Source organism: Bos indicus, chromosome 7, assembly GCF_029378745.1.
Source record: "Bos indicus isolate NIAB-ARS_2022 breed Sahiwal x Tharparkar chromosome 7, NIAB-ARS_B.indTharparkar_mat_pri_1.0, whole genome shotgun sequence".
NCBI classification, from domain to species: domain Eukaryota; kingdom Metazoa; phylum Chordata; class Mammalia; order Artiodactyla; family Bovidae; genus Bos; species Bos indicus.
In genome coordinates, this window is record NC_091766.1 from 17,456,817 (window position 1) to 17,482,626 (window position 25,810).

At 45.5% G+C, this 25,810-nt stretch overlaps 1 protein-coding gene across 2 annotated transcripts in view; it reads right to left on the bottom strand.

The window, feature by feature from the left end:
• Positions 1-25,810, bottom strand: part of VAV1 (vav guanine nucleotide exchange factor 1) — a 63,611-nt gene that overhangs the window by 16,626 nt on the left and 21,175 nt on the right. For both annotated transcript variants that reach the window (XM_070792956.1, XM_070792957.1), the window contains exons 2-22: positions 17,781-17,897; positions 17,220-17,278; positions 17,036-17,101; positions 16,759-16,867; positions 16,572-16,667; positions 14,859-14,927; positions 14,571-14,674; positions 13,681-13,780; positions 12,873-12,968; positions 12,579-12,647; positions 12,215-12,301; positions 12,030-12,115; positions 11,270-11,402; positions 10,359-10,468; positions 9,425-9,526; positions 9,081-9,178; positions 8,964-8,986; positions 8,581-8,626; positions 4,716-4,852; positions 4,316-4,381; positions 1,284-1,315 (exon numbers count right to left, since the gene is read on the bottom strand). In XM_070792956.1, the coding sequence (XP_070649057.1) occupies positions 1,284-1,315; positions 4,316-4,381; positions 4,716-4,852; positions 8,581-8,626; positions 8,964-8,986; positions 9,081-9,178; positions 9,425-9,526; positions 10,359-10,468; positions 11,270-11,402; positions 12,030-12,115; positions 12,215-12,301; positions 12,579-12,647; positions 12,873-12,968; positions 13,681-13,780; positions 14,571-14,674; positions 14,859-14,927; positions 16,572-16,667; positions 16,759-16,867; positions 17,036-17,101; positions 17,220-17,278; positions 17,781-17,897 (1,805 nt within the window). The remainder of the gene's footprint in view (positions 1-1,283; positions 1,316-4,315; positions 4,382-4,715; positions 4,853-8,580; positions 8,627-8,963; positions 8,987-9,080; positions 9,179-9,424; positions 9,527-10,358; positions 10,469-11,269; positions 11,403-12,029; positions 12,116-12,214; positions 12,302-12,578; positions 12,648-12,872; positions 12,969-13,680; positions 13,781-14,570; positions 14,675-14,858; positions 14,928-16,571; positions 16,668-16,758; positions 16,868-17,035; positions 17,102-17,219; positions 17,279-17,780; positions 17,898-25,810) is intronic.

Genomic DNA, 25,810 nt, shown 5'->3' on the forward strand with positions numbered 1-25,810 from the left:
GCTCTGTGACCTCGGGACCTGAGTGTGCTCCTCCCAGCCCTAATTTCCTTCTCTGAAAAGAGGAGATAAAACTGCCCATCACAGAGGAACATTTTTGACAAAAGGCAAAGACGCAGTTGAAGCGCCTCATACGTGGTGTGTGTTTACCACACGGGAGTGTTATTAGGCCCTTTGTGTAATAAGGTTGGGCTTTGAAGCCCGGCAGACTTGGGTTCGAATCCCACCTCTTTCACTTCCTTGCTTTGTGACACTGACCAAGTTACTTGCTGCTCTCTGAGTCGTGGTTTCCTCCATTGCAGAAAGAGATTAAGAGGAGTATGCACTCAAAGCATTATTACAAGAATTGCCCTTAAAATGCTGACACAGTGGTCATAAAAACAATACCACAGTCTAGGATACCAATCATTGTAAAATACACCATGCTTTCACGGGCAATTATGAAATAAAAATTACTGGTTTCCCTAGTGGCTCAGATGGTAAAGAATCTGCCCAGAGAAGGGAATGGCTACCCACTCCAGTATTCTTGCCTGGACAGAGGAGCCTGGCAGATTACAGTCCATGAGGTCACAGAGTCTGACATGGCTGAGCGACTTAGCACACACACGCACCCATAAAATTAGGCAGAAGAACTGAGACACCACTAATTGTAAGAACTATTCCAATGCCAGAGGCGTTAAATAGTGAGAGCAAAAAATATGCATTTTACAATGGATGAAATGTGGTCATAACAGCTAATGCTAATAAGAATAGATAATAAAGTGCTTTTTGCATGTCAGGAATAGAGCTAAGCACTTTACAGGCTCATGGAAACTTCTTAACAGCCCTATGAATCAGATATTGTTACCAATCTGTTTTCCAGGGAGGAAAGCTGAAGCGCAGAGAAGCTGAGTTACTGGCTAAAGGTCACACAGCTGGATAATATTAGAGTCAGGATTGGAACCGAAGTCAGCGGGCTCCAAAGCGACAGTATAAACCTCCATCCCTCATTGTACTCTAAGCAGTAGGTTCTCAAAAAAAGGCAGGTGGAGAGGGAGAAGAAGCTCCCATTATATTGTCACCATCGTTTTCTTTACATTAGAACCGAATATCCCAAAGTCAAGGCCCCTCTTTGGTCTGTGCTCTCTCCTCAGCAGCCCCTGGTGTAGGGCTGGACCCAGTAGTTAAGGCCCAAAGTTTGAAGAATGAATAACTGACTTGTTTGCAGCCCCTTGTGGCACCCCAATGTTCAGCCCAAACATCCACCCCAAAGCACCCCAAGTGAAAAATAAGATGGTTCTACTCACCAGAGATGAACGGACAGGTCCTGAGGGGGACCCTGGGGACACAGACAGAGGCGGAGACTTAGGGAAAAGGGTTCAGCATGGCAACAGACTTCAGGACACTGCATTCATTCATTCCACTATCACGTACTGGGTGTCTATTACGTGCCGGGCACTGTGCTCTTCTCTGGAAATACAGCTCCAGAATCCAGTGGGAGAGACCAGTCCCCCCCTCCCAAATGAATCAGCTTTAAAGAGGCAGTTACGTGTGTAGGCAGAAATTGGAAAGACGTCCAGATCTTGATGTGTGAATGCCAAGTCCCACCGAAAGGATCCTGGCTCCTTGGGAAAATGGTCGATTCCAAGATTGGGGCAGAAGGAGTACAAGAGCAGTGTGCTCTTGTGCTAAAAAGTAAAGAAGGGCTCAGAGAACAATGAGGTTATGTCAAAAGGACAGAGGAGCCAGCCTGAAGGGGCTCCCACTGGTCCAGTGAACCAGTGAAGTTGCCCAATCATGTCCAGCTCTTTGCGACCCCATGGACTATAGCCTCCCAGGCTCCTCCATCCATGGAATTTTCCAGGCAAGCGTACTGGAGTGGGTTGCCATTTCCTTCTCCAGGGGATCTTCCACACCCAGGGATCGAACCCAGGTCTCCCACATTACAGGCAGATGCTTTACTGTCTGAGCCACCAGGGAAGCCCTAAGCCCACTGGTCCAGGCCAGGACAATATGAAAATAAAAATCCAGGAACATTTCCTGAGATAGATACCAAACAGATACACAGATAGACACATAGATGATTGATACAGAGATGGCTATATAGATAGATACATAGATAATGGATGAATACACAAGTACATAGATACACAGATGGTTGATTGGTATATACATAGATACACAGATAAATACATAGATGATTATTAGATAGATCCATAGATAATTGATACATAGATGCAAATGGATACATGGATAGACACACAGATACATAGATATGCATGAATCTGTCAGGTAACTGACAGATTCATAGATACAAAGATGATTGATTGATTGATAGATACATACATAATACACAGATACATAGAAGAGACAGTTCTTTACAATAGAATATCAGCTAATAACTTAGGAGGAATGATGGAGTTAGAAATACATAATGCAACTCCACAATGGAGAAAGGACCCCAAGCCAAAAAAAAAAAAAAAAAAGGCAAAAGATATTTTTTGGAAAATTGGTAAAGTGTAAATATACACTCTGAATTATGTAATATATAATTTATATATTATAATTTCTAATATGTGATAATTTATAATAGTAGAATGTCCATGCTGAATTTCATGTTTTCAAAAATCACACTATGTATATACAAGAGAAAGTTCCTGTTCTCGGCAGGTATTCAAATTAAAGAGGAAATGTGTCTGTAAACTTACTTTGAAGAGTCTCAAGAAAAAACAAATAATAGACATTTTCCATATAAATGAAATGTTGAGAGAAAGATGACAGAGACAATGAGACAAAATGTTAACAATTGGTGATCTGACTAACAGATGTATGAGCGTTCTTTGCATTATTCTCATGACTTTTCTGGAAGTCTGAAATTACGTAAAATGAAAGCAAAAAAAAAATGGGAGAGACTTTCTGTCTGCAGGCTCCTATGAGGGCTACAAAGTGGTCAGTGGGTAGTTAGGAAGAATGAGGTTTGGGGAGAATGGGGAAGATTTGAAGTCATTATCAAGACGAGGAAATCAAGAGAATGGGAAACAGGTGAAGAAAGACAAGCACCAGGCAGAGCGGTGGGCAGGCCTCGTCCCTGCATGAGGAGGCCCAGGGGACGCGACCCCGTAGATGACTCTGTTTGGTGCCTCTGAAGGAATGCAGGGGTTGGCCAGCCTTCTGAACCCCTGTTCCTTCCCCAAGTGATGGAGAAGATTCAAGGATGAAGGTTCTTTAAAAAACTAAAAACAGAGCTACCATACGACTCTGAAATCCCACTCCTAGGCACATATACAGGGAAAAACATGGTCCAAAAGGATACATGTACCCCAATATTCATTGCTGTGCTGTTTACAATAGCCAAGACATGGAAGCAGCCTAAATGTCCATTGTCAGGGGAATGGACAAAGAAGATGTAGTACATATATAAAATGAAATATTACCCAGCCATTAAAAAGAACAAAATAATGCCATTTGCACATCTCTGGTGGCTCAGATGGTAAAAAATCCACCTGTAATGTGGGAGACCTAGGTTCGATCCCTGGGTTGGGAAGATCCCCTGGAAGAAGGCATGGCAACCCACTTCAGTATTCTCACCTGGAGAATCCCCATGGACAGAGGAGCCTGCGGGCTACAGTCCATGGGGTCCCAAAGAGTCAGACAGGACTGAGAAACTAAGCACAGAGATCGTCATACTGAGTGAAATAAGTCAGACAGAGAAACAGAGACATCGTATGACATCCATTTTTATACTAAATCTAAAAAGACATGATACAAATGAACTTATTTAGAAAACAGAAACAGACTCACAAGAACTTAGAGAATAAACTTATGGTTGCTGAGGAAAGGATGGGAGAAAGGGAGGGTTGGGAGTTTGGTATGGACATGTATACCCTGCTATATTTAAAATAGATAACCAACAAGGATCTGCTGTACAGCACAGGGAACTCTGCTCAATGTCATGTGGCAGCCTGGACGGGAACAGGGTTTGGGGGAGAATGGATACATGTATGTATGACCGAGTCCCTTTTCTGTCCACCTGAAACTACCACAACATTGTCACTGGCTATACTCCAAAACAAAATTAAAGGTTAATTTTAAAAAGTCATATGTTCATGTGTATGTAATAAAAACTGAAACATTGAAAATAAAAAGAACCAAGGAGAAAAGGACTGGTCATCCTTCCCAGGGTGAACCCCTCTCTGGGCTCAGTCAACAAGGTAGGGAGTGACACGCCATGATGGGCAGCCCCTCCTGATCTCAGGAGCATTCCCCTCAATGCTGCCCATCCTCACAGGACGCCCTCTGCACCCCCGTGCCCTCACTCCAACCAGACTGAGGCACTCACATGCACGTAGGGCTTGACCCTATTGCAGGGAAACCAGCCGACTTCATTGGTAGATATATTCCTTCCCTAAAAAGATGGAAGGGAGAGATGGACAGAGAGGTTACAGGCAGCCACAATGCTTGTGTGTATTCATCTTTCACCCAACAGCCACTCTGCTTGGCCATCTACCTCTCCATGACCTGGAATGACCCAGAGAGGGACCAACCAGTATCAACTTCTGGGAATACCACCAGCCCAGAAGGGCCAGATCAGCCCCACAAATCCCCATAGACATCACCCTGCCTGGAGCAAATTTCCATTGCCAGAGTTCAGTGGGAGCATGATCCCACTCCCGAGGCCACCTACACCCTAACCCCATGTTCAGGTCCTTCCCCGTCATTCCCATGGCCCCAGCCTGTACCTCCCACCAGTTCTGTTCGGCTTCAGCCTTAGTGAGCTCCACAATGTCTCCCGGGTTGAGGCGCAAAAAAGGTCCAATGGCTCCAGGGGGTGGGGGCAGCCCGTAGTATTCCTGGCACACCTCCATCTTGGGCAGGCCTGGAGGGGAGGGGAGGGGATGATACAGAGAAGTCCAGGACTTTCACATCCAAGTCTCGCCACCCAGCAGGATGGCAGAAGGTAAAAAGACAGACGATACCAAGTGGCAGCAAGGATGTGGAGCAACTGGAAGTCACCTGGATTCCTGGATTCTCTCTTTTTTTTTAATTTGAAGAAGTTTTTAACATGAAAACATGTAAAATAATTTTTTTTGCATAAACGGGAAGGGTGGCCATGACTCCACAGCTCATTCCTGCATGACTAGTAGGAACCCACTTTGGAAAACTGCTGGGCAGTGTTCACTGAAGCTAATTCCACTCATGAATACATCACCCAGAGAAACGAAACACAGGTCCCCAGAGATTCATAGACGAAGAATGTTCACAGCAGCTCTATTCACAAGAGCTAAAAAATGTGCAACATACCCCATGTCTTTAAGAAGATGGATAAACACAGCATGAAATAACCATATCATGGAATACGATACAGCAATGAAAAAGAACAAGTGACTGCTTCAAGCAGATACGCTAATACGCTGTGAGAGTCCATGCTATACAACTTCATTTGTGTGAAGTTAAAGGGCAGGCAAAACTAATCTGTGCTGATAGAGGTCAGAAAGTGGTTCCTTCTGGGAGACAGGGCAGACTAGCAGTGAGTATGACCAGCACCAGCCAATAAAACTTTCCATGATGATGAAAGTGTCCTATACATTGATCTGAGTGGTGGTTACATGGGTAGAGATTCAGTGAGCCATACTCTTAAAATTTATTCATTGTACACACCTTATGGTATGTATTTTCTATCTCAATAGAAATATTTCCATCTCATAGAACACTACATATATATTATATATATTTCAATAGGAAATTATAGAAAATTACATATTTCTGTCTCAATAGAAAATGATAATTATGTATATCCACATAAAATGGATATGAGCAAGAGTATGTATATATATATATGCAAACATATATGTGAACATATACATATGTTTAAGTATCTGTATGATGGATATATACACACATACACACATTCATATATATTATCTCCTACTGAGGACATCTGGGTTGTTTCTGGTTTTTGACCAGTAAAGCTAATATATACATTTTTTTATACAGCTGATTTTATACATATATATTATTACATTCGGGGAAGGCAATGGCATCCCACTCCAGTACTCTTGCCTGGAAAATCCCATGGACGGAAGAGCCTGGTAGGCTGCAGTCCATGGGGTCACTAAGAATCGGACACGACTGAGCGACTTCACTTTCACTTTTCACTTTCATGCATTGGAGAAGGAAATGGCAACCCACTCCAGTGTTCTTGCCTGGAGAATCCCAGGGACAGGGGAGCCTGGTGGGCTGCTGTCTATGGGGTCGCACAGAGTCGGACACGACTGAAGTGACTTAGCAATTATTACATTATATACATATATAGTATATATCATATATGTATTCCCACTGTTGACCATATTTGAGTTGTTTCTAATTTTTAATTGTTACAAATAAAGCTGAAGTACCTATAGCTATAGATTTAGAACTATAGCTATCTATAGATATCTATCAAGATAGATATAGAATGACAGATATGAAACTGAATCTTTACATTGATTCTGAGCAAAGAGTTTATTTTTCTTGGCCACACCAAGTTCTTTTTTTTTACTCTGTGGCCACACTGTGCAGCATGCAGGATCTTTGCTCCCCGGCCGGGAATCAAATCCGCACCTCCTTCATTGCAAGGCAAATTCTTAACCACTGGGCCACCTGGGAGGTCCCCCCTAGTTCTTGAATAAAGTCTTGCCCTACTCACCTCCTGCTTCTTAGGCTTTGCACATGCTGTTCCCTCTGCCTGGACCACTCCTGCCTCCTCATCCATCTAACTCCACCTCAACTTTCAAGTGTCCACTTTAATGCCTCCTCCTCTGAGCAGCCTTCCCTGATGGCTCAGACTCATCAGGTCTCCCACTGTGATGCTCCGGAAAACCCTCTACTCCTACCACCTCAACTAGAATAACTTAGCCAAACCCTGTCTCCTGCTACCCACCTAGGAGCTTTGGGAGGACAGGAAATATCCTGTTTTAGTCATCAATTTACTTCAGAGGATATATACAATAGATATTGAATAAAAATTACTCATCATGACTGTGATCCCATAGACACTGTTAACATATACAGGAATCCAGCCTTTCTACCACCACCCCCTGCCCAGGCTAAAAAGAATTCTGGCTTGGTCAAACTGCATCTCCTGCTCCCTACCTTTCAGGTGGACTATGCTTACTCCTTGGAAGGAAAGTTATGACCAACCTAGATAGCATATTCAAAAGCAGAATATTTGTTGGCATTACTTTGCCAACAAAGGTCTGTCTAGTCAAGGCTATGGTTTTTCCAGTGGTCATGTATGGATGTGAGAGTTGGACTGTGAAGAAGGCTGCGCGCCAAAGAATTGATGCTTTTGAACTGTGGTGCTGGAGAAGACTCTTGAGAGCCCCTTGGACTGCAAGGAGATCCAACCAGTCCATTCTGAAGGAGATCAGCCCTGGGATTTCTTTGGAAGGAACGATGCTAAAGCTGAAACTCCAGTACTTTGGCCACCTCATGCGAAGAGTTGACTCATTGGAAAAGACTCTGATGCTGGGAGGGATTGGGGGCAGGAGGAGAAGGGGACGACAGAGGATAAGATGGCTGGATGGCATCACTGACTCGATGGATGTGAGTCTGGGTGAACTCCGGGAGTTGGTGACGGACAGGGAGGCCTGGTGTGCTGCGATTCATGGGGTCGCAAAGAGTTGGACACGACTGAGCGACTGAACTGAACTGATGCTTTGCTGAGACCACCCTATTATGATAAGATTCTGTGACACAGAATCAATGGGAGAGGGCATGAGGTGTGCCCAGCCAGCTAAGACTACAGATGGAGTTTGTCAGCAAACCAAAAAAGGGAGGGTGGCCAGTGAATAAAAAAGGTGAATGGGAGGGGGTGGAGGAATAAACTGGGAATTTGAGATGGACAGATGGACACTACTATATATAAAGAGATGAACAACAAGGACCTACTTATAATACAGGGAACTATATTCAATATCTTATAATAACCTACAATGGAAAAGAATCTGAAAAATATCTGTATAACTAAATCACTTTGCTGTATACCTAAATCACTGTAAGCTCCCAGGTGGGTAGCGGGAGACAGGGTTTGGCTAAGTTATTCTAGTTGAGGTGGTAGGAATAGAGGGTTTTCCGGAGCATCACAGTGGGAGACCTGATGAGTCTGAGCCATCAGGGAAGGTTGCTCAGAGGAGGATGCATTAAAGTGGACACTTGAAAGTTGAGGTGGAGTTAGATGGATGAGGAGGCAGGAGTGGTCCAGGCAGAGGGAACAGCATGTGCAAAGCCTAAGAAGCAGGAGGTGAGTAGGGCAAGACTTTATTCAACTAAACTTCAATTTTAAAAAACATCTGTATACATAAAAAAGTGAATGGGAGGCAAGAACATGATAACAAGGATTGCCATGTTCCAAGCACCCCCTTCACAGTGTTTAAGCAAAGCTAATAACAAATTGACTTTGCTATTTAAAAATTCCTTTCAGGTTTCTGGAACTAGAACAGATGTTTTATAAGTAGAATGTTATGTGGTCATTAACATAATTGTTGAGATCTCTCCCTGGGTCAGCATCACTGAGGCAAAGCCTAGATTTCTTTCTGCCCTGCACAGCATCCCCTGCTGACTCACCTAGCTCATTCCTCTTTTTGTCTTGAGCCCGCCGATGTGGCTTATCCTGAAGGGAGAGACAAAAGAGCAAGCATGACTATCTGTACCCCGTCTGGGGGCTCCTCAACCCTTATTTGCCTGCAGATGTGCCTGCTCAGTCACTCAGTTGTGTCAGACTCTTTGCAGCCCCAGGACTGTAGCCTGCCAGGCTCCTCTGTCCATGGGATTTCCCAGGCAAGAATAGTGGAGTGGGTTGCCATTTCCTCCTCCAGGGGATCTTCTAGACCCAGGGATCAACTGGGCATCCAGCCAAGAGCCACACCCACTGATAGAGTCTCCCAGATCCTTCCTTCCCGACTCCTGCCCCACTTTCCATGCACAGAAAGGAACATGGGGGGTCTCACCTTCTTCATAGTTCCTGAATAATCTATGAGAGGGTAAATATACAGATATACTGGTTAGAATGGGGTTGGGGGGAACCCTCATGCAGAAACCCACCTCCCACCTCAGTCCCCTAGTACCTTGTCCATGTCGACCACACGGAGGGACCCTCCCAAGACACTCCTTGTGTGCAGGTGCTCGGCACCGTTGACAGCGGTACCCCTGATAGAAAGTGCCTCTGAGATGCAGGAGAAGATAAAGGAAGGAGTCAGTGATGCTGAACAAACACAGCCAATCATTTTGCCAACAACATAAAGGGCCCCTTTGGGTTTTTTTAGAGCAGAAGAGAGACAGAGAAGCTGAAGATCAAAGGAGAGCCTCCCCCCTCCCAACTCAGGGGCATGATGGCCAGGGGAGCCCCCCCACCCCACAGAGGAAGGGACAACCCACCCCAGCAACCAGGTCCATCCTCCCAGATTCCCACCTCAGCAGCATCTGGCAAGCCTTGCAGGATGTGGTCTCCTCAAAGGAAAACATCTGAAAGTCATGACCATTGGCAGTGGCGTTCTCGGGGTAGATGTTGGAGCTGACGAGGGAAGAGAATTCCATGCAATGGAACAGGATTCAGCCATTAAAGGCAATGACGTACCAGTACACGCTGCAGCCTACTGTTTCATTGCATGGATATGCCCTATTGCGTTTCTCCATGCGCCCACTGATGGACCGTTGGATTGTGACCATTTTGCTAGTGAATAGTGCTTCAGTGAACATAGGTGGGGACAGAAAGTGGGTGAGTGGGTGCCAGGGGCTGGGAGTAGGGAAAACAGGAAGGGATCACTGCTTGAGTGCAGGGTCTCATCTGGGGGTTTGAAGATATTCTGGAACTAGATAGAGGTGATGGTTGCACAGTGTGAATTTACCAAATACCACTGAATTGTGCACTTTTTTAAAAGATTTTTTTTAATGTGGACCATTTTAAAAGTCTTTATTGAATGTGTTACAATATTGCTTCTATTTCTTATGTTTTGGTTTTTTGGCCACAAGGCATGTAGGATCTTAGTTCCCTGACCAGGGATTGAATTCATACCCCCCTGCACTGGAAGGGGGAGTTTCAACCATTGAACTGCCAGGGAAGTCCCAGAATTGTGCACTTCAAAATGGCTAAGTTTTTGTTATGTGAATGTCATCTCAAGAAAGAGAAGGAGGTGGAAGACAAGGAGGAAGGATTTCGAGGCTGGTGATGGAAAATCGTGAACACTTGGCATTCTGGGGATGCAGACTGTCTTGAAAGCCTGTTCCTCCCACTTCCCAGAGGAAGAAACTGAGGTTCTCAGTGACCCCATGGCAAGGTGAGACTAAAGCCCAAAACTGCCTAAAGTCCTCTGAGGATGGAAAGATGGAGGAGGAGGGGGTCTCACATGGCCATCTCGAACTGCTCCATCCACTTCTTCTTTAGTTCTCGTGTCTTGAAGAACAGCTCATAGCCCTGGGCACCTTGGTCCTCAATCAGGAGGAACATGTGAGTCCACTGTGGAGAAGCAGGGTTTAAAATGAAGGCACCCACCCTGCAGAGGGTGGGACCACATGCCCATTGACCCTACTGCTCTGGGGAGGAAGGGGTCAAGCCAACTACAGCCTGTCTGCCCCCAGGAGAGCCGTGTAAAGGGCTTCCCAGGAGAAGCAAATACACATCCACAAATCTAGATTCATACACATGCATACTTATACCTATGGCTGATTCACACTGAGGTATGACAGAAACCAACACAATATTGTAAAGCAATTATCCTCCAATTAAAAACAAATTTAAATAAAAAATTTTTTTAATTACAAAACAAAATCACACTTGGGACTTCTGTGGCTGTCCGGTGGTTAAGACTCTGCACTTCCACTGCAGGGGGGCATGAGTCAGATCCTTGATGGGGGAACTAAGATTCCACAGGCCACGTGGCCAAAATAAATAAATTAAATTTTAAAAATTAATTTATTTCTCTTAATTGGAGACTAATTACTTTACAACACTGTAGTGATTTTTGCCATACACTGACATGAATCAGCCAAGGGTGTACGTGTGTCCCCCATCCTGAACCTCCCTCCCACCTCCCTCCCCATCCCATCCCTCAAAGTTGTCCCAGGGTCCCGGCTTTGAGTGCCCTGTTTCATGCATCGAACTTGGACTGGTGATCTATTTCACATATGATAATATACATGTTTCAGTGCTAAATCACACACACACACACACAGGCATTCCAAGGGCCAAGTAGAGAGCTCAAGTGGCATTGAGGGTCCCCAGCATTGGGGTCTCCCAGTTACCACCTCTGAGCCTTACCTTCTTGTTGTCCCTCTCTCCGGAGGAGTCATCTCGAACCTGGAAGCTGTGCAGGTTCACAAAGTCCTTGAGGTCGTAGGTGTCCCCTCGGCGCTTACAGATGAGCAGAGCTTTGTCAAGCAGGAAGGCATACCTGGAAGCAATCAAGTGTCCCTGTCTGGCTCCTCCCTAAGTTCCCACAAGCTCTCCACTTGATCCCCTCCCACTTTCCGGGCCCACTCTGCTGTCAATCTAGGATTCTGGCTCTTCTTCTCCACAGTGGCCAACTTGGCCACGCCTACCTGTCTATTTTGACTTCACCCATTTGATTCTTGCTGTTCCTGCCACCTGTCCGTCTTGGCTCCACCCACACAACCATGCTGGCTCTGCTTGTCCTCTCAGTCTAGGCTCCACCCACTGGTACATACGGCCCCACCTACCTCAGATGGTAAAGAATCTGCCTGCAATGAGGGAAAGCCAGGTTCGATCCCTAGGTTGGGAAGATCCCCTAGAGAAGGGAATGGCAACCCACTCCAGTACTCTTGCCTGGAGATTCCCATGAAGAGAGGAGCCTGGCGGGCTACAGTCTATGGGATCGCAAAGAGTCGGAGACACCTGGGCAACAAACTTTTTTTTTCAAAACCTGTCTATCTAGAAATAGCACCAAGCCCTTGCCCAGATTCCATCCTAGAACTATGTTGGCTCCACCCACCTGCCTAACCAGTAGCCTGGCCCCGCCCCTGTCCAGGCTCCGCCCCAGATCCGTATTGGCTCCGCCCACCTGTCCATCTTGGAGCGCCTCTCCACCGAAGTTATCTTCAGCTCACCATCGATCTTGGGTCGGCCGTAGTGGGCTAGAGACTGGTCCTACACAGCAGACAAGACGTCTGGCAAGGGGCCCCCAGGAGGAGATGACACCCCCTCTCCACGTGGCCACATCCCGGCCCTCCCCGCCCACCCCCTCACCAGGTTCTCGATGGACAGCTGGAAGTTGGTAATCTGCCGCAGCGTCTCATTGTCCCGCTTGACCTCGTTTACGCACTGTGCCAGGTCCTGGGGGTGGGGCAAGGGTGAGCCTGGGTGCCCCGCTCCCCCAGTCCTATCCCCCACCTGGCAGGGGACAGAGGGTCAACCTCCAGCAGGGGGCAGCAGGAGAATGTCACTGTCCCCAAGGGGGATGCTGGGAATGAATCATTCGAGGTACAGGAGGTCTCGAGAGGGCGGTGGAGGGAGGGGGCGGCCGTGGGTGTGGCCGTGCCTGGGTGGTACTCCCTGACTTAAACCCATGGGTGTCTGGGTGGCACTGCCATCCCTCTGTGTGACCACTCACCCTCATGGCATCTAGGGCCAGCCGCAAGTTGTCCTTCTCCATTGCATCCTGTGTGTGTTTCACCAGCTCCTGTGTGACCCACAGAGATGCATATTGCCTGGGCCTGCCCCCTCCTCCTGGGGGGCCTTCCAAACAAGCCTGGCCCACCAGCTCCTTCTTCCTCCTTCTGCTGTCCCTAGAGGCTGGGGCACAGCCCCAGTGACCCCCTCCCAGAAAGGGAAGCCCAGCCCCCAGGAGCCCTTGCAGGGAGATCTGTGTGCCCCTAGAAGCCCATGCCTTCCCCGCTTTGTGCACCTGGAGCAGGAGGTGATATTTGAGCACTCGCTGCATGGGCACCATCAACAGGTCCCTTAAGGTGAACCTCCCGTTGTTGGCGCGCTGACTACATTCCTAGGGGGTTGGAGAAAGGGGTGAGTGAGAAGAGGTGGAAGCAGGTGGGGATTGTTCTAGACCCTGAAGCCTCTTCTCCCCGCTCCCCAAGGAAATAAAGAACACCATGGGGTGCGGGTGACCAGCTGGAGGCTGCCTGGGGTAGATGTCCAGGATTCCTCAGCTGATGGGGGCTCCAGAGAGGGAGGTAGACAGGCCTGGAGGGTCCCCATGATGGAGACCAAAGAAATTGAATGGACAGCAGACACTGGCCATCCCTCATCATCCCTACTCTGTCTATGCTTCCACTAGACAAACGGATCCAGGTTGGGATTCAGTCCAGGATCCGTGCTCCCTCCAGGATCAGGGCTTGGCTGGGATCGGGGCTCTGTGTGAAGTTGGAACTCAGCCCAGAACTGGGGTTTGGCCCAGACTTGGTGCACAGCCAGGGTTGGGCCTCTGGCTGGGGTTCAGTGTGCCCTCGGAGTTCAGGTCAGTGTCAGAACCTCAGGCTGGTACCAGGGCTCCATCCAGAGTACAGGGTTCAGCTGGGATCAGTTTCTCCCACTTAGCTGATCAGTACCTCCCTCCACAAACCTTCAGCGGACAGACCCCTGACTAGGCTGCAGCAGGAAGGGATGCTCTTTCCAGCTCAGTCTCCCCACTACTGCCCCCCAGAGAGTGGAAAGGAGTGAGAGAACTTCCCCCCGCAAAGATGAAGCCCATCCCCTACTTCCAGCTTCATTTGTACATCCTCCCGGGCTGTGGCCACGCGGTCCAGGTGCTTGCTGGCAGACTCCACCTGGCTACAGTAGCGGCCATAGATGAGGAACCTGCAGGAAGAGGGCAGGCGGCCGGGGAATGACACTGGCACCAAGGTCTGGCAGATCTGGGTGTCAATCCCGGCCCTGCCTCTTCCCAGCTGGATGGTGCTGAGCCTCAGTCTCCCTGTCTGTAAAATGGGCATAACAATAGCACCTCCCACATATGGATTATTGTAGCATTAAATGAGATAATGCACAAGAAGCTCTAAGTGGAGCACCTGGCATATCATCTCTGCTTAATGTTCATTTATTTAATAAGAATTTATTGAACACATACTGTGTGCCAAGTTCCACATTAAGCTCTGTAGAATTCCCTGGTAGCCCAGGTGGTAAAGAATCCACCTGCAGTGCAGGAGACCCCTGTTCGATTCCTGGGTTGGAAATATCCTCTGGAGAAGGGAATGGCTACACACTCCAGTATTCTGGCCTGGAGAATTCCATGGACTATATAGTCCATGGGGTCACAAAGAGTCAGACATGACTGAGAGACTTAAAAAAAAAAAAAGGCATCAATTTATTCGATCCTCACCACAACCCCAAAGAGGTACATTCTTTGGATCACACTGATTTTAGAGATGCAGAAGTAGAAGCACAGAGAGGTTAAGTGACTTTCTAGTGCCATACAGCTCACAAGAGGAAGAGCTGGGAATTTAACCAGAGATGAGCAGCACTGTGCCCACAAGCAAGGATAGAAAAGCCTTCTCTGCTTGGTGGTCTATGAGGGCAATGTCTCCCGAATGCCCAGCCTGGGCAGGGCAGGGTGGCCTCCAGAGGTCTGGGCTGGATGCCTGGGTCTCACCTCTCCTTGTATTTGATGAAGACCTGGTAGAGGGTGGATGCACCAGGGTTGGCCAGGGCTTCCTTCATCTCCTTTAGGAAATGGGTGTGTACACGAAGCAGGTCCTACTTGGAGGGAAGGGGTGAGGCTTGGGGTGGGAGCCTGGAGCTGGGGATGCTGGGTGGGAGAAGGATCATCCGCCCACCCTACGAGGTTCATCTCCCAACCCCCACATCCCAGGGACAGGTGAAGCCAGCAAACCATCCCCTCTGTACAGAAGCCCGGGAAGGCAGTAATCAGTCAGCTCACCTCAATGTTGATGAAGATAATCTCGACGTCTTGGGGTTTAAGGAACCGCTGCAAGGGCTTCATAAAATGCTGTGGGGGAGTGGGGAGAGAAGGATGGAGAAGGGGAAGACTCCTCCTTCCAGGCAAGCCCCAGAGACACAGAGAGGAGGAGACAGAGATGGAAAGGGAGACTGGGAGAGAGAGAGAGATGTGTAGAGAGAAAGAGACAGAGGCAAGGAAACAGAAAATGAGAGAAAAGAGTAATGGAGAAAGTCCACACAAAAAACCTGTACAGGACTGTTCCATGCAGAATTTATTATCATAAATTCCCAAAGCAGAAACAACCCATATGTCTATCGACAGATGAATAAATAACAAAATGTGGTCCATCCAGAAAAAGGAGTGAAGCAATGACACGCACTTCAGTGTGGATGAGCCTTGAAACACGAGATTCAGCGAGAGGAGCCAGGCACAGAAGGCCACATGGTGAATGAGTTCATTTAGATGAAATGTCCAGAATAAGTACGCCACAGAGACAGAAAGTAGGTTAGTGGGTGCCAGGGAGGGGCTGGGGGGAAATCAGAGTTTAAGGGGTGATGGCTAAGGGGTATGGGGTTTCTTTGAGGGATGATGAAAATGTTCTAAAATTGGGAATTTCCTGGTTGTCCAGTGGTTAGGAGAGCCTGGGTTCAATTCCTGGCCCAGGAACGAAAATCTCACAAGCTGCAAGGCCAAAACAACAGGAAAAAAAGAAAATGTTCTAAAATTAAACCGTGGTGGGTCGGGAAGATCCCTTGGAGAAGGAAATGGTAACCCACTCCAGTATTCTTGCCTGGAAAATCCCATGGACAGAGAAGCCTGGTAGAAGCCTGGTAGGCTACAGTCCACGGGGTTACAAAGAGTCAGACACGACTGATCGACTTCACCTTCACCTTCACCTTCACACAACTTTGTGGGGTTCCCAGGTGGCGCTAGTAGCAAAGAACCTGCCTGCCAACGCAGGAGACACAGGTTCAATCCCCGGGTCAGGTAGATCCCCTGGAGGAGGGCCTGGCAACCCACTCCAGTATTCTTGCCTGGAGAATCCTATGGACAGAGGAGCCTGGTGGGCTACAGTCCATGGGGTCACAAAGAGTTGGACATGACTGAGCACACATACAATACTGTAAATCAACTATACTCCAATAAATTTTTTTGAAAATAAACAGTGATGATGGTGGCAAACCCTTGTGAATATACCAGAAAATATTAAATTGTAGATGTTCAATGGCTGAATTGTATGGCACTTTGATTAAATCTCAATAAAATGGTTAAAAAAGAGATGGCCAGGGACTTCCCTGGTGGTCCAGTGCTTAAGACTCCATGCTTCCACTGCAGGGGGCATGGGTTAGATCCCTGGTCCAGGGAACTGAGATCTCACATGCCACATAGTGCAGCAAAAAAAAAAAAAGCGAGAGATGGCCAAAGGAAAAAGAGGAAGTAGAAAGTGAGAGTAATAGAGATAAATGGACAAATGAAGATACAGGAAAAGAGGGCGACAGGGATAAAGAGACACAGAAGGAGAGAAATTCAAACAGAGGGAGAAGTAGGGAGCAACGCCGAGGGGACCAGAGACTATGAGAGATGAAGAAATACGGAGCAGTGAGGATGGGAAACATCCCCAAGCCCGTGTGGGCTGGATGATGCCTCTCCGCTCTGCGCATGCGTCTGGCAAGGACCCGGTCGGAGCATCACCTGTTGGATGGAGCCCAGCGTGTCCGTATACTTCTCCTCCGTCTGCTGGATCTCCCGCAGACAGCAGCACCGCTTGTCATACTCTGTCATCTTGGGCTGAGAGTGGGGAGGAGAGGCTGATGTTGGGGTGTCCGGGGATGCGCCCCACCCATGAGCCTGCCCAACCCGGTCCTGCGCCCCCACACACCGGCATGGGCACCGGCTCCGAGCGCATGAGGTCCTCGTAGACCTCGTCGCCCTCTGCCTCCTCGTTCTCCACGCAGTCGTACAGGTCCTCATCCTCCTCCACCGTGTCGCTGCAGGACGCGGAGTCAGGCGGAGCCAGAGAAGCCTCCAGACCAGCCCCCAGACCAGGGACCCTCCGACACCCCAGGGAGAGGCCAGTCCCCTCAGACCCCCACCCCCCATGGCGGGGCCTTGTCTCCTCAGACCACCAGGGCAGGATCATGGTCTCAGACACTCACTCGATCTGGTCGGACAGGCCACTGTAGATGTCTTCATCACCCACACTCTCCTCAGTGGGGAAGGGCCTGGGGGAACCAAGATGGTATGAGCAGAGACCCAGGGGGGCCAGGTGGGCAGGAGGCTTCAAGGAGGAGGAATAGGGCCTAACGGGGTCCAGAGCTGTCAGCTCACGTAGTTACTCACATGATCCCCTTGTTCTGGGCAATCGGGGTCCAGGACAGGGCAGACAGGGTGTAGATGACCTGTGACGGGGGCCAAGGCTGCTCAGCAAGCCCCTTGCCCACCCACATGCCAGAACACAGCCTCCAAGCACTTGACCTTGAGGTTAGACTTCATGTCCCTGGGAGCCCAATTCAGAATTTTCCCACCTTCCTATGTCCCCACATCAGCATGTCCACATTCCCTTAACTGAGCACCCACCACTTGAACCCTTTGTTCTAGTCAATCGCCATAACCACTCAGACAGAATGGGATGATCTTATTTCCAAGTTACAATGGACCTAGGGCTCAGAGAAGCACGGCCACAAATCTGAGGTCACACAGCAAGTGATGGGACAGGGACTCAAACTGGGTTCCACGTGTTCCAAGCAAGGCTGTTTGCACCTGCTGTATGACTTGTTCTAGCCCAGCAGTCCTTCCCTGACAACACTTGGTTTGTCCAGTGTAGACATTCATGGAAATGAATTGAAATCCAGTCTTTGGGCTCTAGGTGTCCATCTCACAGGCAGCTCAGTCCCATCTTACCTTGCCAAAATCCTGCACATCGAAGAGGTCGAAGGCCTCAAAGAGTTCACTCCGCTTGAGGCCAAACTTCTCGTAGCAGGTAGACAGAAAGGTGCGGATATTCTTAAGGCAGAGGAACTGTGGAAAGAGAGACGAGGTTGGAGGAAACAAAATGGGACAGGGGAGAAGTTGACTCCTGGCCATTGGGCTTGAGGTCTGGCACAGAAGAGGGAAAATAAGGCACAGCCCCCTCTCAGGAAAGATCAAGCTGTACCGGAAGCCACATTTACCCCTGCATTTTTTCTTGCTGAAGTACAACTCATAAGATACAAAGTTAACCATTAACAGATAACAATCTGGTGTGTATAAACAATGGAATGTTACTCAGCCATTGAAAAGGAATTACATTTTGATTTATGCTGCATCACAGATAAATCTTGAAAACATTATGCTAAGTGAAATATGCCAAACACAGAAAGATGAAAGGTGTATGATACCACCTATATAAGGTCCCTAGAAAAGGTACATCCATAGAGACAGAAATTAGGATGGGGGACATGCCAGAGGCTGGGGGAGGGGATGGGGAGTCTGTGTTTAATGGGCACAGAGTTTCTGTTGGGGATGATGAAAAAGTTTTGGATATAGTGGTGATGGTGACACAATGTAATGAATGTATTAAATGCCACTGAATTGTATATTTACAAGTGGTTAAAATGGCAAGTATTATTGTTTTATTTTATATATATGTTATTTGTATATTTTCATATAAAATTTTATTTATATTTATAAAATATACTTATTTTATTTATATATAATGATAAATATGCATAGTTTACCACAATAAAAAATTTAACCATTAACCACTTTATTCATTTTTTAATTAATTTTTATTGGGGTATAGTTGATTTACAATGTTGTGTTAGTTTCTGCTCTCCAACAAAGTTTTTCAGTTATACATATACATATATCCACTCTTTTTAAGATTCTTTTCCTGTGTAGGTCATTACAGAGTCTTTTTTTAGAGCAATGTAAAAATATTTTTATTTTCAAAAACAGTAGATGCAAGCATTTAAGGTTGTCTAATACTATTGTTGGAGAAGGCAATGGCACCCCACTCAAATACTCTTGCCTGGAAAATCCCATGGATGGAAGAGCCTGGTAGGCTGCAGTCCATGGGGTCGCTGAGGGTTGGACATGACTTGAGCGACTTCACTTTCACTTTTCACTTTCCTGCATAGAGAAGGAAATGGCAACCCACTCCAGTGTTCTTGCCTGGAGAATCCCAGGGACGGGGGAGCCTGGTGGACTGCGGTCTATGGGGTCGAACAGAGTTGGACACGACTGAAGCGACTCAGCAGCAGCAGCAATAACCTATAATGGACTTCCCTGGTGGTTCAGTGGTAAAGAATCTGCCTGCAATGCAGGAGACACAGGTTCAATCCCTGGGTCGGGAAGATCCCCTGGAGAAGAAAATGGCAACAAGCGCCAGCATTCTTGCCTGGGAAAATCCATGGACAGAGGAGCCTGGGGGGCTACAGTCCATGGGGTCACAAAAGAGTCGGACATGACTTAACAACTAAACAACAACTCTGTGATTCTACAATATTTGTATTTGGGGATGCCTACTTTATGTGGTTGGGTACTCAGACTTGTTCCATTCTCTTGATAACCCTGTGGAGTTTTAATGCCCATTTTACCTAAAAGGAAGCAGGCTCAAAGAGGGAAGGAAAGTTGCCCAAGATTATTAACTGCAAGAGTGACTCTGTGCCTGGGAATTCCCTGGTGGTCTAGTGGTTAAGACTCTGCGCTTCCAGTGCAGAGGACACAGGTTTGATCCCCCGTCGGAGAATGTGTGGCCCAAAAAAAAAAAATAAATTCTATGCACAGGGAACTCTGCTCAATATTATGTAACAACCTAAATGGGACAAGAATTTGAAAAAGAACAGATACATGTATGTGTATCACTGAATCACCCGACTGTAAACCTGAAACTAACACAACTTGTTAATCAACTATACTCCAATATAAAATAAGAAGTTAAAAAAGGAAAAAGAGTAAGCATGTGGCACAGAAAACACGCTTCTGGTTATCAAAGGGGAAAGGCCGAGAGGGTGACAAATTAGGAGATGGGGATTTACACACTATTGACTATAAAATAAACAACAGGGACCTACTGTATAGCACAGGTAACTATACTCAATACTCTTGAAATAACTTACAGTGGAAAAGAATCTGAAAAAGACTATATGGCAACCCACTCCAGTATTCCTCCCTGGAGAATCCCCATGGAGAGAGGAGCCTGACAGGCTACAGTCCATGGGTTCCCAAAGAGTCAGACACAACTGAGCAACTAAGCACAGCACACACACATATATAACTGTATCATATGTGCTATGCACTTGAAGCTAACAACACGGTAAAATTCTTGCCTGGCGAATCCCCGTGGACAGAGAAGCCTGCTGGGCTACAGTCCACAGCATCACAAAGATATGGATATGACTTAAGGGACTTAGCACGCGCAAATCAACTATACCTCATTTTTTAAAAATCCAAATAAAAACAAACAAACAAAAGTAAGACCATGGAAGAGCTGAAATTTAATTCCCAGATGGTGTGAATCTGGAGTTGATTTTCTTGACTATAACTTCATTGCTTTGCATGCAGTGGAAGTCACCATGAGCACCTGCCACCTGTTCCATTCTCAGCACTTTCTCTATATTGTTTTAAATTTATGTATCTTCAAATATGTATATATATATATAAGGTAAGCAACAGGACGGTTTGATGTACTTATTCATAGTGAAAGCATTATTACAGTCAAGCTGATTAACACTTCTCATAGTCACCATGAATAACACTATAATAATACAATATTATACTATAATATTATAATATAATAATATAATATTATATAATAATATAATATAATAATATAATAACACTATGAATAACACACTTCTCATAGTCACGTGTGTAATGAATGCACTTGAAATCTACTCTCAGAGCGTAATTATGGTGTTCAGTACAGTGTTACCAAGTACAGTCATACAGTACCCTAGAGCTCCAGACTGACTCATACTATGTAACTTCAACTTAATACCCTTTAACCAATATCTGCACATTAATTTCCCCACCCCTACCCCCAGCTCTTTGTACCTATGGTTCTACTCTGCTTCTGTTAAGTTTTACTCTCTCTGTGTAGAGGTCAGCTCATCAAAATGAATTTAAAAATTAAACAGGAATGCTTCTACTGTGTGTGTCCCCATTAATCATAATGTTCGCTGTTGGTTCCTAACAGAAATTCTGTTCTTCTTTGTCTTTTTTTTCTAATTGAAGTATTAGTTGATTTACACTGTTGTCTTAGCCTCAGGTGTACAACAAAGTGATTCAGATATAGATAGATAATTCTTTTTCAGATTATTTTCCATTGTAAATTTTTGCAAGGTCTTCCCTGGTGGTCCAGTGGTGATGAATCTGCCTGCCTATGTAGGCAACACGGGTTCAATCCCTGATCAGGGAAGATCACACATGCTGTGGAGCAACAAAGCCCCTGCACCAAACTGTTGAGTCCACATGCTGTACCTGCTGGAGCCCATGAGCACAGACCCTGTGCTCTGTGACAAGAGAAGCGCTGCAACGCAAAGCCCACATACAACTACAGCAGACCCCATGGGATGCAACTAGAGAAAGCCAGCACAGCAACAAAGACCCAGTGCAGCCAAAAATAAAAATGATAATAATAAATAAGTTGTTATAAGATAATGAATATAGTTCCCTGTGCGATATAGTAGGTCTTTGTTAGTCATCTATTTTATATATAGCAGGGTATATATGTTAATCCCAAACTTCTAATTTATAGAAACGTTTTTATCCATTTAAATAAGTTTCTTTGTATTCCTAGCTTCTTGGAAAGTCTTTGTATTTGCTTATTTCATTGAATCAAAAATGGATGTTGACTTTGATTAAGTGATTTCAAAGACCTATACAAGACAAGCAAGTGTATTTTGTTCTTGATTCAATTAGTATAGTGAGTTATATTAATCGAATCCCCAATACTGAATCTTTGGTTCTTTTGAAGTGACTCTCAATTTTTTTCTGCATTTGAAAAAGGTAAAAATGAGTCACACAACATCTATGGGCTCTAAAATGTCAGTGTAAAACCCTGATTATAATTTCAGTGTCATTAATTCCTATGTATCTAAAAATTATAGATTTTTGGAGGCTATTCCACCTCAATATTTGTGAATATTTTTGCTCACATGCATGTGGCCACATTTAAGTCAGATCAGAAATGATTAAAATAATGTAAAGGGGAATTTATTTTGAATTTTTTAAATGTATGTAATCGTATTTATATGAGAGATACCATGGAATCCTTGCAATAATCTTACAAAATAATTACAACTATTATACTCATTTTATAGATAAGAAAACTCAGGCAGGGACAGACACAGCTGGAGTACAAACTTAGCTGCATTTATGAATCAATTCAATACACACTGTTCTCTGTATCTTTGTATCTCACACTTTCATCTTCAGATTGTATCTTCTTCTGAATTATTTCCACATCCACAGCCTACTTAAGCCATTCTACGTGAAACATGAACTTTAACATAATTGAATGTATTTAAGGCGAGAACATCCTACTCTCAAAGAAAACCAGGATCGAGTGCTATAAACAGAAGTCAGTATAAAACAAATATGATGTAAATAGTGTTATAAAATTTTAGCTTGGTGGTCCAGTGGTTAGGACTCCGCACTCCCAATGCAGAAGGCCAGAATTCAACCCCTGGTCAGGGAACTAGATCCCACATGCCACAGCTAAAGATCCTGTATGTCACAACTAAGATCTGGTGCCGCCAAATAAATAAATATTTTTTAAAAAATTTAAACCTTTGTCTTAGGTAAAAAGCAAAACATTACACTTAACACTGAAATGCTGCAGAAATTTTCTTTGACATCAGAATTAAGGCAAGAGTGCCCACTGTTCATTCTTATTCATATTGCACCAAAGCGCTTAACCTGTGTTGTAAGACAAGACAAAGAAAGAAAAGGAAATTAGAAAAGAAAGACATTAATGCTCGGTTTTGCAAATGATATGATTGTCAACATAGAAAGCCCCAAAGAACACACACATAAATAACTGGAATCAATAAAATAGCAATGCCACTGAATACAAACTCAACTTAGTGCATCACATGTGGGCACATCAACAACAATCAGAAAATGTGTTGTTTTTTAAAGATAACATTTGTGAAATATTAGAATAAGCCAAACTAAACTACGGTGATAGAAATCAAATCAGTGGTTGCTTCTGGGGTGGGGAGGGTAGAAGAGATTGACTCAGAAAGGCTGCAAGTGATGAAAAAGTTCCGTGTCTTGATAAGGGTGTGGGTTGCACAAGGGTACATGTTTGCTAGAACTGATTGAACAATAAGTTGAAGAACCGAGCATTTCCCTGTATGAAAACTGGATTCGATTTTAAAAGGATAGCATTTCCCATCATCTAAAAAATGTAAAAGCTCAATGTCTGCCAGTTCAGGGACATGGGTTTAATCCCTGGGTCACGAATATCCCCTGGAGTAGCTAATATATTCTCCAGTACTCTTGCCTGGGAAAACCACAGATAGAGGAGCCTGACGGGCTAGAGTTCATAGGGTCACAAAAGAATCAGACACAACTTTGTGACTAAACAACAACAAAATGTTACACAAACAACAAAGCTGGTTAATATCTAACACATCTAACAAAAGAAGTACAAATCCTTTATGAAGTAAATTATAAAATTTTATGGAAAGGTATGAAGGAGCATCTAAATAACTAGAGTGACATATGTACTAATTCTTATCTAGAAAAACTCAAAAAAAAAAAAAAGAAAAACTCAATATTTAAAAATTTTCAGCCTTCACCAAAACTGAGCTATAGATTCAAGGCAATTACTATTAAAATCCCAGAATGACTTTTCACTGAACATCTTTTATGTGACCATCACTGAACTCCAGGGCTCTCTTTAAACCTTACAATCTTTAATCCCTGGAGCCAGGACAGAGATCCTGGGATGGTTAAGGTAGAGAACAGGATGGAGAATAAACTCCCACAGTGCCCCTAATCCAAAAGGATACACGAAGGAAATTCTGTGGCAGCCCAGTAATTAGAACTAACTCCATGTTCTCACTGCCAAGGGCCCAGGCTCAATTCCTGGTTGGAGAACTAAGATCAAGGTGTGTCTAAAAGAAGGATAAGAGGAGATTCTCCTATTCGCTGTGTGTCTTTGGGAAAATCACCTCCCCTCTCTGAACTTGTTTCCTCACGGACCATCATAATGCCCACTGTGGCATTTTGTTGTAATTCAATAGAATAATCCATGTAAAGGGTTCAGCATGGTGTGAGACCTCAATATCTGGAAATAATCATTATCACCATAGTGATTATCACATCATCAGTATTATGATTACCACCACCATAATCATCTTTATAATCATCACCATCAATATCATCACCATCTTCATCATCATGACCAACGTCACCATTACAATGACCGTTACTACCATCATCATCATTACCATCACCATCATCAACATCTTCATCATCATGATCAATGTCCTCATCATAATCTATATTACCATCACCATCATCATATTCATCTTCATCATCATCACCATCAGCAGCAGCAATATCACCATCATAGTCACCACTGTCCCCACCACGACAATCACCAGCATCACCACCATCACTGTCACTGCCATGGTCATCACCACCATCATCACTATGATTGTATTCACCATCATCTTCTTAGCTCCAGCTGGAGAGCCCAAGAGCATTCACCGACCCATCAGTTCCCAGAACTGGAAAAGACCTCAGGTAGCCACTAGTCTCCAATGTTCATCACCCAGAGAGAAGAAAAAAAATCCAGACAGTAGGAACTTATTCAAGGTCACAAAGCAAGCTGGGTATCTCATAGCACCTCCCAGGCCTTAGTTCTATTTCTGCTGCCTACCTGTGCAGAGGCCACTGAAAGTCCACGAGAATTCATGCTTTCTCTTCTATAATATGGAATTGCTGCTGCAAAGTTGACTGCCCAGCCAAAGACTACATTTCCATCCCCTCTTGCAAGTGGGTGTGGCCATATGCCTAGTTCCAGCCAATGGAATGTGAGTATTCATTAGATGCACCATTCTCAGGGCAACGTATTTAAGAAGTGAAATTGCATTCTGTGTACTTTCTTTTCTCCCGTTGTCTACAGGCAGAAATGATGCTGAGACTTTAAGGGATAGCAAAGCTACAAATGAAAATAGTCTCTGAATCACACCATCAGAAAAAAACCTCCCTCCTGATACCAGGAGGAACATTGGACTACTAGGTGAACAGGAAATAAATTTCTATTGAATTGCTGCTATGTCACTTCAGTCGTGTCTGACTCTGTGCGACCCCATAGACGGCAGCCCACCAGGCTCCCCCGTCCCTGGGATTCTCCAGGCAAGAATGCTGGAGGTGGGTTGCCATGTCCTTCTCCAATGCATGAAAGTGAAAAGTGAAAGTGAAGTCGCTCAGTCGTATCTGACTCTTAGCGACCCCATGGACTGCAGCCTACCAGGCTCCTCCATCCATGGGATTTTCCAGGCAAGAGTACTGGAGTGGGGTGCCATTGCCTTCTCCATCTATTGAATTAAGTCACTGCAAAGGCTTATTTGTTACAGCAGCTAGTGTTCTCCTAATACAGTAGCCTTAAGGGCCAGAGCCAGCTGTGGTCTGAATGATCCTCAGAGGCCCCTTGACCGCCCATTCTAGCTCTTCTTGTAATTGTTCCTCTAATTACACACGTGGCAATAAACGAACAGCTGGAACCTGAGCTAAGAGCTCCTGTCACATCTGCCTAGTGGACTTCTGCTCATCCTTCAAGGCTCATCTCCAATACTATTCTTCCAGGAAGCCTCCCCCAGTTTCTTCACCCAAGCAGAGTCCTCACCCTCATTCCCCTGCCCTGGGATCCCTTAGTATGATGTCCCTCTCCACCCCTAAATGTTACATATTTCACGTTTTACACCTTGTTC